This window comes from Corythoichthys intestinalis, chromosome 19, assembly GCF_030265065.1.
Source record: "Corythoichthys intestinalis isolate RoL2023-P3 chromosome 19, ASM3026506v1, whole genome shotgun sequence".
Lineage (NCBI taxonomy): Eukaryota > Metazoa > Chordata > Actinopteri > Syngnathiformes > Syngnathidae > Corythoichthys > Corythoichthys intestinalis.
In genome coordinates, this window is record NC_080413.1 from 6815862 (window position 1) to 6829409 (window position 13548).

The window sequence follows — 13548 nt, forward strand, 5'->3', positions numbered from 1 at the left end:
ACTAGCGCCCTGCATGAACCACGTGACCACCCGCGGGGAGATCAGAGAATGTCGCAACTCTCTCCGCGGCTCTGCTGCCATCCCTCCCACTGAAAATAGATTGGACGTCTATCACCGTCAATGGCAGCCAATGAGTTAAGACTCCCTCCCAGCTGTGATTTTGGACATTTCGAGTCTTCGTCACGGTAGTCCTATGTTAATGCCGCCGTCATCTGCCGCCCACTTCCCGTGCATAAAAAAGCAGTTAGCAAGGCTTTATCACAAGACGCTCGACTAATGAGCGCTAGCATCAGATATGGCTGCCAGAGATAGAATAATTGTGCGCGCGCGTGTAAGAATGGGAGCTTTACACAGTCCTTATCCTGAATTGAACCATTAAGTTTTAGATATTTTGATTTCGTCTCTGCCCGGCCTCGTCATTCACGTCTGTGGGAACAATGTGAAGGGCGGATTTTAACACACGCACACTTACACAGTTGGCCTGTCTCGCAAGGAGTAATATCTATATTTCATCCAAATTAAAAATTTAAAAGGCAGAGGATGCGTTGGAGTAGTTTTACGTCTGTGAGGGAAAAACTTTACTGCTCAAATGCTCGCTAACCGCTGTGAGGCTTACAATGCACAGCTATGGGATGTACTTGCACCGCTTTGGGATTAGGATCACTAGCGGTGGCGTGTCAGAGCAACGCACGGCATGAGATGCTGTAATCAGACAACTTAGCCATGGTTTTTTTGTCTTTTTTTAGGAGGAACCCATCCAGGATTTTCACTTCTGCGACTATCTGGACTTCATGGAGCTCCTGGAACGACGCTACCGGAGCCTTGTACTCAGTGACATGAAAAGCATCCGCGACCCTATTTAGTTAGCGGAATGCTAATTGAAGGGGAGTTTTCGACCAGCGTGTCTGGTTTGTTCAAGATAACAAGGCTTCTCTGTGGAGATATGATGGCCTCCAAGAAGTTGAAGGTTATACGCTATACTCGAGGGAAGGAAGTCTGTATTGTCTCGGTCGTTCCCTGAGCCAAGTTCTTGGCTGACTGAGCATCCCCAAAGACTGGACCTGATAACCCTATTGAGCCACTGCCTGGGCCTTAAATAATGTGTAGCCAACTTGCTCAGGTCCATGGAGTCTTTCAAGGCCAGTATATAGTCAGTCTTAGACTACGTCTACACCAGGACAGATAATTTTCTCCGGAGTATTTTGCTGACTATTTTTATACCCGTCCGCACTGCATTAAAGGTGCGTTTAAGGCCCCTCCGCTTCTGCATTTGCACAAACTACACATGCATAGAAAGTAGGGTAACACTTTATAATAACTATCCGTTTTACTAGTTAATAGATCATTAGTAAACTGTTGGTAAATGATTTATTGTTGATTTGTGAAGTATTCGTTAACAGTTTGTTAAGCATTTACAGGGTGTTCCAATATGGTTGACCCCATTCTAAATGCCCATGCTAGTTGATGGATCTTAATAAAACTATATACACTTAATGTTGAAGGTCATAAGTTTTATTTGTTAAATATACAAAGAAAAGTACAAATATTTGTTGGTTCTGTGGCAGATTTTCATAAATGTGCAACATGAGCGCTGCCTGCAAAATGCCTTTTCTTTTGAAAAGGCATTTCTTAACCTGAAAAGATAGAAATGCCAAACGTTACACAAAAACTTGAAACGTTTCTTCACAAACTGTTTCAGGTTAAGAACACCCTGTAAATGCTTAACAAACTGTTAACAAATACTTCACAAATCAACAAAAAAATCATTTATCAACAGTTTACTAATGATCTATTAACTAGTAAACGGATAGTTATTATAAAGTGTTACTGAAAGTAGCATTCTCATGTATTACATCACTGTCCGCGCGGCTTACCTCTGAACTGGAAACACCGGCAGGAAATTTCAAAATTACTACACCTTCTAGACCAGGGGTGCGGAACTCCGTTTTGTGATCACTGTTTTTTTCGTGAATGCATTTGAACGCATCATGCAGGTGCTAGAGTGAACGGACTGAGGGCACACTCGGCTTTTACGCGCAGTCACCAAGTTGACATTGAAATAAATCTTTAGAAAACAACAACGAAAGCCTGACATCATTACTTGGGATGTTACAATTGACGCTCAGTTGCGCACTCACCACTTGGAAAATAACAAAGAGAAACATATGGTTGTTGTGCTGCGTATATTTCCTGGAAACCGCAACCAGGAGTGCTTGTGCATAACAGTGGCGATCCTGGAAGTGGTGACAGTTTTGACAGGTGGAAATGTCATGGAAACAAACTGGTCCTGCGCCTCTGTGACTGGGGGTACCACGCAGTTCATTTTTCATGGTTTAATTTTCTCCTATGCATTTTTACATAGCATATTTTTCGGACTATAAGTCGCAGTTTTTTTTCATAGTTTGGCTGGGGGTGCGACGTATGTGTGAAATTATTAACACATTATCATATCATTTCACATGTTATTTTGGTGTCTTGGAGTGACACTGATGGTTTGGTAAACTTGTTAGCATGTTCTTTATGCTATAGTTATCTGAATAAATCTTAATAGCTATGTTACGTGAACATACCGGCCACGTTTGCATTTCGTTGTTCATGCATCATGTAACATTATCATACTGTACACTTATTCAGCATGTTGTTCTCTTTTGTATTTTTATTTTAAATTGCCTTTCAAGATGACATACCTGTTCTATGTGTTGGATTTTATCAAGTAAATTTCGCCCAAAAATGCGACTTATACTCCGGTGCGACTTGTATATGTTTTTTTCCTCTTCGATGGGCATTTTATGGCTGGTGCGACTTATACTCAGGTGCGATTTATTGTCCGAAAAATACGGTACTCCAGTTCGGTCGGCATTGAGTTGGGGGGGGGCAGCACCGCAGCTGGCTGATAGGAGCTGAAACGCGGGAGGCGAGCTCTCTAATAAAACGCTCATCTCTGTGTAATCCGCGATGGGAGGACCATCAATGGGCACTGAATTGAAGCATATTATTGCGACGTACGTTTGAAGGTTCAAGAAAAACGTGTGAATGCATTGTCAGCTCATCACAGCTCATTCATGTCGAGTGAGCCAGCCGGTACCACATTTAAAATTATGGGTTGGGGGAGAGGCAGATGCACTCACCCAAAGAGCCAGCATTTACACATTGATCATGCACACTTCAAAACGTACGTTGCCCGTTGGTGGTCATTCCGTCGAGGATTGCACGAAGAGTGGAGTGGGAAGTGGGATGCTGAGGGTGATGCAGCACCCCCTGGGGTTGGGGAGAAAAATTTTTGGTAGATTATTTTTGTCAAAAATAAAAATGGGAAAAAAAAGCACATTGAAACAATAGCATATTTAACTTTGCGGACTAAATGTATATGTTAAAAACGTTTTTGTTTGTTAATAACATGGTCACCAGCTGACGCCTTGCTTGCTCCCGGGTCACGTTGTATCAGGCGTAATTGGAACGTACAAGTTAACTGTTGACAGAGGATAGTTCTATAATAGTGCACAGGGCGGAAAAGTTGTAGTTGCAGATTTAGACCATGGAGTTAAAGGAAATTCATCTTTGGTGTCTTCAAATAGGTAAGACATGCTTGCATTGTAGCTATATTATTATTTGGTGTTGCTGTTGAGCTTCAGCCGTTGTTTTTTTGTATGCCATTCACCTGTGACCTTTGAGTTTTCAAATATGTTTGTGCACTTTTATTTCCAATACAAAAACTCTAACACACACTGTAGGTGAAATCGAACGCTGTTTTTGTAATAGCCTAGTAGTAGTCAACTATCCAGCATGCGTGTGCACTGCCATTGTGCACTCATTGTATGGAGAAAACGCACGGGCAGGAGAAATTTGGACCAAAACGGCTGTTTTTGGATGGGAACAGCTAAAAAAGATCCTCAGCACCTTCTGCTGTGTGTGACTTCCAGTGCCCCTGCACGAAGATGGGAGTTGATGAGGGACCGACTCCTCCAAACTCGATGCAGAGCGAATTGGACTATATAAAAAATGCATAGAGAGAAAATTAAACCACGAAAATGACCTGCGTGGTACCCCAAATACGCAGGGGTGCAATCGGTTTCACTTTCATGACTTTTTCACCTGTCAATGGCGTACCGCAAGCAACACGTCACTTCCGCTCATTAATATTAATGACATTAGCTACTGTTGCTAAGTAGGGACAAGCCACCGTTTGTCCCTAATAGGAAATGAATGGAAATCATGTATGAAGGAGATGTTTACAGAGCTAAACCTACCAATTCTCTCCGAAAATGATGTGCCTGGTGCCAAATTGACTGGCAAAGATGTGGAAGAAATGTTCAGTTAAAGAGATGGCTTTAGTGTCGAAGGCTGAAAAAGACGAAAAAAAAACGAGCCAACCGAAGCATAGCTGTAGCTTTTTTATCGACGCAACTGACAATGACATTCTCCTGTTTCAACAAGCTATCTTTTACCATCAGCCCTGTCTTTCTTATATATCCTCTGGTTGTCCTACGTCTCTTACCGTTCTTGGGGGTAATTTAGTTAGCTTTGTGTAGCGATCGCAAATGCTACTCAGTGACAGCCAATGAACCCTTTTAATTTTTTCATTGATTACACATCTTAATCCTATAATTTATTTACACTTCCCCCTTACTAAATTTGTTTTTATATATATAACAGAAACGGTAACAGTGGCAGTCAGATACCATTGTAATTCTTTTCATGTCATTCATTGTCAGACAGAAGCAGTACGGCACAATGTTACCCTAAAAAAATAAGTTAAACCTATAAAAATCGCTTACCTCTTTGTCCTCTGAAAGACCATGCCAACCCAACATAATGTTTACTGCATATGAAACGTGAATGGATTGACCGAGCTGGTGTTAAAAGTCTGCGCAAGTTGATTCACATTTTTTCCTCCCGAGTTTTTGGTTTCCGGAAACGTATGAAGAAAACATCCTTCATGTGTCGTAATGTCTAGAGTCGTTTCTACAAGTTCCAAAAAAGCAATGCGTGATCGGCATGTTCGTTTTTGAAAGATTACCGGCGAAAAGTAGCACAAATTATGTTGTGTCAATGCGAGGGCGGGTCTGTAATGTCCCACTTCCGCTTTACGATGCAACGTCACGGTCTAAAAATAGCCTGCGTTCGGTACGCCATTGTTGCCACTGCCAGGAGAAGCTCCACCTGTCTCGGCCACTGTTATGTACACGACGTCCCTATGGTTGTGTGGTTTCCTATTCTAGGAAATATACGCAAGGCTACACATGTTTCTATTTCTTCTTTTCCAAGTGGTGATTGCGCAACCAAGCAACAGTTGGAACATCCCAAGTGATGATAAGCTTTCGTTGTTGTTTTCTCAATATTTATTTCAATCACAACTCTGCGACTGCTCATAAAAGTTGAGCATGACCTCACTCTTATTCCCTTGCTATGCGTTCAAATGCGTTCACGAAAAAAACAGTGCTCACAAAACGTCACAGAAAGTTATTTGGTCTTATAAAAATGACAATGATGTAGATTTTTGCAACAGCATTCAAAATTATGAACGTTCATTCGCTTCCACCCTCCCAGTTTGAATGGATTGGACTTCTACTAGTGATAAACATTAAAATTCACAGCATAAACCATGATTGGACACCACACGATTGGATGGCCATCATTGGCATGCGTAGCTAGCGACCATCTTGGGTAGGGCAGTTGGAAGCTACAGTAATTCTTGAAGAGTACGTATTACACAGCATCGGTGCGTTATTTCTTAGTACTTCCTGATACCGATGGCATCGTTTTAATGCTGTATCGGTACCGGTGCCAATTCTGGTACCGGACTGTACCGGCGCCAATACTGGTATGAATTCACAGTACATCAAAAACAGCCACGTTTTGACATCAATGTCAAAGAGTTAGCAAACGTATCAAAAGTTCTCTATTTTACACTGCAGACACGATATGAATACTAGTTATTCATGTAAAATTCATCTGTCTGTCTACCATTTCCAGATCCGTAAAGCTCCTTTGAGGGTCCCGCATCGTTACCAAGAGCCCCAAAGGTAGAGTCCTGTACTTTTTTAATGACGTCCTTGCACTCGCGTCACATTAATGCTAGCCCACGTAAGTCACGGCAGCGAGTCGTGATGAAAGATGCATAAGGACACTTGCATCACGCTACTAAAGGCTCATCAGTAACCAAGTCGTCCCTTCAGACAGATGATGTTCCTCGTGCCCAGCTAGGCCGGAATCCCAAATGAGATTTTCTTTTAACAATCTCGGACGTACGGTAGGACGATCGGGAAATTGTTTCAAGTCAGTCTGTTGAAACGCCATGAGAACACTTTTTAAAAAAGACAACAAAGAAAATCAGCATGTAAATGTCAAACACGCGTGGCAAAAAAACAAGTTATTTTGCATGCGCGCTGTCAAACCGACTGCGAGGTGGCCGCTAATGACTTGACAAGCCTGCGAAAAAACACAGAATGAAAACTAGTTTTCATTCTTTGTTTTGCAGCCACTGTGAATATGACACAGTACTTTATATTACTGCTAATGTATGCAAGCTGGGAGCTTCTCCAAGAAAAACAAAACATTTTTTTGTTGGATGGAAATGGTAAAACCTGCCAGCAGTGACAAAAGGTAAGGACAATACGAGTGGGAAAAGGCCAGTAATCAACAGATGGTTTTGGGGAAAATTACATTTAAAAAAAAAAAAAAAACGTTTTAAATCATTAGCTGTTGGAGGTGTAACGGTACCCACACAAGTAACTGTTTGGTATGTACATTGGTACTAGGTAGAGATGTCGCCGATCGATCGGGTCCGATCACATCATTTTCAAAGTATCGGAATCGGCACAAAAATATCGGACATGCCTTTTTTTAAAAAATATATATATATTTTAAATCGTTTTCTAATTGTATTCAACGTTACAGACATAATATGTTACACTCATCCATAGTCTTTAGTTTAGGCTTAAGGTAGGGTTATCAAATCTATCCCGATAACGGCGGTAATTAATTATTTTTTAAATGTATCACGTTAAAATATTTAACGCAATTAATGCATCCGCTGCACGACCCACTCACGCGTTGTCGCGCTCATTCTGTAATGGCGCCGTTTTACCTATATAGAAAGCTAAAAGGCAGCGTAAAATGAGTAGATTGAATTTTGGCAGGCTTTGGAGCCCATTTTTAATTGGCTAAAGCCTTACAATCCCTCTCCCTACAATTAGACATAACGTGGGAAGCAATGTGGTGAAGCAAGGTAGTAATTGATCTTTTGCTTAACACCCTATGTTATTTCCCAGCGCAGAGAAGATATATCAATTCATAGAACTACGCACAGTCATGGTTGCACTTCCCATCATGCCTTTGGGCATGGCTACAGTATCATTTACTGAAAGCTCAACAAATACACGAGATGGCAATATTTAGTCACAATATACAAAGTCACATTTATCCTTTAAGAATTACAAGTCTTTCTATCCGTGGATCCCTCTCACAGAAAGAATGTTAATAATGTAAATGCCATCTTGAGGATGTATTGTCATAATAAACAAATACAGTACTTATGTACTGTATGTTGAATGTATATATTTGTCCAAGTTTTATTCATTTTTTTCTTAATGCACATTGCCAAAATGTATATGATCGGGAAAAATTATCGGGAATGATTAGAATTGAATCGGGAGCAAAAAAAAAAAGCAATTGGATCGGGAAATATCGGGATCGGCAGATAAATCGGGCTGTCATTTCAATCTGTTTGAGTGGGGCATGTGCAATAATTGTGTCAAATATTTTAACGTGATTAATTAAAATAATTACCTCCCCTTAATGCGATAATTTTGACAGCCCTATAAAAAAAATAATCATTAGTTGCAGCCCTAGTTTATTGTCTTATGCATTTTTGGTCAAGGATTGTCGATTTATAGTCATCCCTTGTACGACTATAGACAGTAATTGTATGTTTATAGTAAGAAAAAGTTAAAATTCGGTTTAATCACTGCAGTCGGTGACTGCAGTCATAACAAGAACTCTGGCTCTTATTACCATAATAAGAAAAACAGAAATAACTTTCCAAAGCAAAACTTTTTTTAAAGCTGTAGCTTTGCCACTTGGTCCTTGTAATGTCATTTCTTCCCTCACATTAGAGCGCAAATTTGTTCTTTTGTTGCAAATTTGTTAGAATAACCATAAATCAGATCAACAATTTAATTTACTTTACAACCTCGCAACTCAGCGGTGACCTTCTGCATGCCATCTCGCATATCGCGGTTTGCCGCATATGGCGAACGTAATGTCATCCTGGGAGCGCGCCCCACATTCTCGGGGCGTCTCCGAGCATCACAGTGAGTGTCAGCGTTCAAACGCTTCCCGAGGTTTCCTCCGGGTCGCCCGCTGACGTTTCGGGCGGGTCGAGGATGGCGACCGAGGCGACATCCGACCCTTTTTTTTCTTTTTCATCCCATCCCGACACTCGGCGACAGGCCTGACGGCGCACCAGCTGACGCACTCCGGGGGGACGGCTAACCTTTGCGAGACGAGGAGCTCTTTTATGAGGGGAGACAGTCTTGTGTGTGTCACTGACTTGGCTGACTGTGTCGCCGGGTGCACTCTAGAGAGAAACACTCCGTTGCATCATGTCGAGTCGATAGTCGGCTATTGAAAGAAGCGCGAGCGTTTTTTTTCCCCACAGCCTTGATTTACAATTGAAGATCCATGTCTACGCTAGTAGGAACATCCAGCAGAATACTATAATTTTTACCAATACAAGTACAGGTAGTCAGGGGCGCCGTTTTGGGGTGAAAAGTGATATTGATTCTCAGGGCCCATGCCCTGATGGGGTGCACAAAGAAAATTAGAACATTAGGTAATTGTTTGCAAATTTAAATATGAATCATTATAATTTTAATCGGAATAAAACGAAGGGTTCCTTTCTCTTGTTTTGTTTTTGGCTAAAAGTAAACACCCAAAGAGCATATGCACTGCCAGCCACCCCCCAACCCCTGTATTTTCATGAAATGGTTTGGTCTGCCCTTCCTTCGATCAGACCAGGAGCAGCGGTGCGCATTGACACAAGTCAATGACTCAGAGTGTGCGCTGTTGCAGAAATGTTTTCAAAACAAAAATCGGGTTATCAAAAAATAAAAAGCAAAACGGGAGAAGGGTAGAAAAGGCCAACCGGATGTGACAAAGTACTTCACAAAGGTGCTGAAAATTAAACTGTTATCTTAGCCCACTCCAGCCCCATCTGGAACCTCGCGTAAGTACCCCTAAGACCCCCCAAATCTCAAAATCACCATCCAAAAACATGTATTATACACCATTGTTCTGTCCTCGCCAAGATGTTGGGGCTAAGTCCTAGCGAGACTAGCTAAGCTCCTCAATGACGATGTCAGACATCTGTGTGGTTTGCTGACTTTGTATTCATCTGCTTGCAGAATGAAACTAAAAAAGAAATCAGTTTCACCTTCAATAACAGCATTTCAAATTTGCATTTATAACTAGCTGCTAATACAACAATAACAATCCACACAAACGATTAGCATGTATAAGTTAGCGTCAGCGCATCATCAAAAACAATCACATAAACTCGCCCCAAGTATTCGACCACAAGTGAAAACGCTTAGTTTGTGGTTCACAAGTGTATTTTAATGGGCTTCAAATAATCTTTCAACAATTATACATATATTCAAGTTTAAGAATAGTATGTACAGTCATGTGAAAAAAATAGTACACCCCATTAAATATTCAGTTCTTTGTTAAGAAATGTTCACATATCAATGCCAGATTTTGTTTTTCTTCCTTTCTGGAAAAGAAAGTGATTTAGTTGCAGGTAAACAACAAAAATTAACATTGTTTTACTCGTTAAACCAAAGTATCAACAAAAATACATATTCTAACTGAAGAAAAAGTTAGGACACCCTACCACCTAATAGCTAGCGTTACACCCTTTGGCTGAAATAACTTTAGTGAGACGCTTTTTGTAGCCATCTACCAGTCTTTGACATCGCTCTGAAGAAAATTTGCCCTACTCCTCAATGCAGAATACTTTCAACAGTCAGATTTTTGTGAGGTTTCTTGCATGTACAGCCCGTTTCAAGTCACCCCACAGCATCGCAATGGGATTAATATCTGGGATTTGACTCAGCCTTTCTAGGACTAATTTCTTCCTTTTCAGCCAGTCCTTGGTGGATTTACTGGTATTTTTTTGGGGTCATTGTCATGTTGGGGGGGTCCAGTTTCGCTTCAGCTTTAATTTGTTCACAGATGATCTCACACGTTCCTCAAGCACCATCTGATACACAATAGAATTTCTGGTGGATTCGATGATGGTGAGCTGGCCAGGCCCTGCTGTAGGAAAGCATCCCCAAACTATGACACTTCCACCTCCATGCTTCACAGTTGGTATGATGTTCTTTTCCTGGAATGCCGTATTGGGTTTACGCCAAACATGTCCTCTGTTCTGGTGTCAAAATAATTCAATTTTAGACTCATCTGTTCCCCCCCAAAAAAATCCAGAGTTCTTGGTCTTTGTCTACATTCAATCTGGCAAACTTCAGTCTGGCCTTCATGTTCTTCTTGGAGAGCAAAGTTTTCTACCTTGCACGCCTCGCATGAAGGTTCAACTTGTGAGGTCTCTTTCTGATTGTAGAGGCATGCACTTTCACATCAACAGTAGCAAGAGCCTGCTGTAGGTCCCGTGATGACATTTGAGGGTTTTTGGAGACTTAGCATCTTGTGGTCTGCTCTCGGGGTGAACTTGCTTTGACAGCCAAACCTGTGCATGTTGGCAGTTGCTTTGAATTTCCTCCACTTGTAGACTATTTTCCAGACAGTGGAATGGCTGGTTTTATAGTCTTTTGAGATCTTTTGAAATCCCTTACCAAACTCATAAGCCTCTACAATCTTCTTTCTGCAGGCCTCAGACAACTCCTTTGATCTTACCATGGTGTTTTCTCTCACTTCAACAGGCAGCCACTGTTGAAAGTTTTCTGCGTGGTGGAGTCGGGAAACTTTCTTCAGACCGATGTCAAAGACTGGTAGATGGCTACAGAAAGCATCTCACTGAGGTTATTTCAGCCAAAGGAGTTAACACTAGTTATTAGGTTATATGTGTCCTAACTTTTTCCTCAGTTAGAATATGCATTTTTGTTGATATATATTGGTTTAATGAATATAACTATGTTAAATTTTGTTTTTGTCTTTCTAGAAATAAAGAAAAACAAGATCAGACATTGATATGTGAACATTTCTTTATAAAGAATTGATATTTAATGGGGTGTTCCATTTTTTTCACATGACTGTATATGGTCAATACAGTATTTTGCACTTTCAAGTTCAACAATTTTTTTTTTTCTAATAGTTTAATGTTAATGGCCTCTCACAACAAATGTATGTTGCAGTTCAACAATTGTATTTTTATGGTCAATAAAGTATTTTAAGTATTGTTTGTCTGATTTTTTTAACGGGCGTTCACAATTGTATGCTAACAGTCAGGGCCGGCCCAGGCCATTTGGGGGCCCTAAGCAAAATGATGCCAAGGGGCCCATATTTTTAGCCCACCATTTCGTCACAGTGTACTGTGAAACCCATACATGCAATCCAATCCATACATCCATATTTTGTATATTAACAGATTTTGTTTCACTGCATACTTCAAACTTCTCACCCCAAATGATTGTCAGTACTTACAGTAAATGGCGCCAAACCTTTTTCTGATTGGCATACTACTTGATAATAATGTCCGATATAAATGAAATGACTATATCTGCGCTCTCCAGTCCAGATGCATATTATGCCAATATTTCGTTTTACAACAATCAGCGGAAGCTGTACATTTGCCGTTGCCGACAGGTGACAACTTGCCCGGCTTTACTTGATTCGCTCCGGGCCTTCGCTCTGCAGCTAATGGCAATTACTAGTACGACATATTGACAAGCTCAGCTGACAACAACGTTCAAGTGTCTTGCACAACAACAACAACATCAACAACATGCTCTATTACCTTGATACTGTTGTTTCTTTTCTTCTAAGATGTTCTTCTTCTTACGTTTCCCTGCTCCAGAAGGATAAATTCTCTTCGACATATTCGTGCATCTGTTTTCCAAGCAAGCTTGAGTACCAATCATCGCAAAGCAGGTTCAACGTCATTCCCTAGGTTGCCAGATTGTAATGACAAAAAAATGAATGTTTGCATAGATAAACGGCAATACGCGCCACATCATTCACGATGCTCTATTAACAATGTATGAAATGAGGTTTCCAGATTGGGGGCCCCCTAGTGGTCAGGGACCCTAAGCAGCTGCATAGTCTGCGTATAGGCTGGGTCGGCCTTGCTAACAGTTATCCATTGTCTGCTCATTAGTTGTATGTTCAACAATTTTATGTTTTTGTTTAACAGGTGTACTTTTATGGAAAACAACTGCATAGTCATGTATGTTTATGGTCAAAGCATTTGTCCGTGTTCAACAATTGTACATTTATCTAGGCCTGCAGCTATCGATTATTTTATAGTTGATTACTCGATGAACTAGTTAGTTTGAATAATCGAGTAATCTAAAAAAGAACATAAAAAAAATACAATACCTGAGCTGAGTCTCAAACGGTATTTAAAAAAAAAAAAAAAAAAAGGATCTACTGTATGTACAACAAAACAACAACTGGCTAACTTACATGGCAAAAGTCCGCTAGCTTAAATGCTATAAAATACGTTTTTTTTTTTTTTTTTTTTTTTTTTTTTTTTTTACAACGCGCTTAACAAATGATTCAGACACATATTCCCACAAAAATTGGCTAAATATGCCTTTATACCAAATTACGAATGCACGAAAAAAAACATTAGCTCAAACAAAAACCTAGCTTATGTTGGTCTTAACAGGGAGCAGCTGGATTCGGCCATGTAAAATGAGGCAGACTAGTCGCAGTGTATCCACCCAAATCAATAAAACTAAATGTAAACACTTTCAATACGAACCATTACAACGCCACTTTAATTAAACGAATACTCGAAGCAGCAAAATTTAATTCGAATCTTTTTTTTCCTAATCGAATACTCTAGTTAATCAATTAATCGTTGCAGCACTACATTTATGTTTATGGTCCTCAATTGTATATTTATGGTTGTCAATTATATGTTGACGTCATCGACTGCCATTGACAGTGATAGCAGTCCAATGGGTTTTTGACAAGGAGGTTTTGGCAGCGAATGATTGCGAGACCATAAATGTGCAAATGACGAATGTAAACAGAATTGTCAAGCAGTAGTTAGCCTACAATCGTCCCACTGCGCCGCGTACAACAAGCAGCCTGTTCTGTTTAGTAAATCTGCGTAACAAGCGTGCGCGGCATACAAAAAAAGCTTGAAGATAAACATTTCTCCAACTTGAGCAAGACACCTCGCGGCCGCCTCGTCACGCTAATTAGCAACAATTACCCGGCTGCGGTCGCCTTGAAAAGGGTCGGCATTAACAACAACAGCGCAGCGCTGTTAAACAGAAAAAAAAGCCGCCATTAAGCGCCATCATCGCTAAACCGTAAACTTTACCGAGGTCGAGCCGGCCCACCCGGCGCCGCTAACGAGCT

The 13548-nt window shown here is 40.7% G+C and overlaps 1 protein-coding gene across 5 annotated transcripts in view; it reads left to right on the forward strand.

Moving 5' to 3' along the window:
* tbc1d32 (TBC1 domain family, member 32) overlaps positions 1-11001 on the forward strand; it is a 105574-nt gene extending 94573 nt beyond the window's left edge. For all 5 annotated transcript variants that reach the window (XM_057822883.1, XM_057822882.1, XM_057822885.1 and 2 more), the window contains one exon: positions 747-11001. In XM_057822883.1, the coding sequence (XP_057678866.1) occupies positions 747-863 (117 nt within the window). In that variant the 3' untranslated portion in view covers positions 864-11001. The remainder of the gene's footprint in view (positions 1-746) is intronic.
* The last annotated feature ends 2547 nt before the right edge of the window (positions 11002-13548 follow it).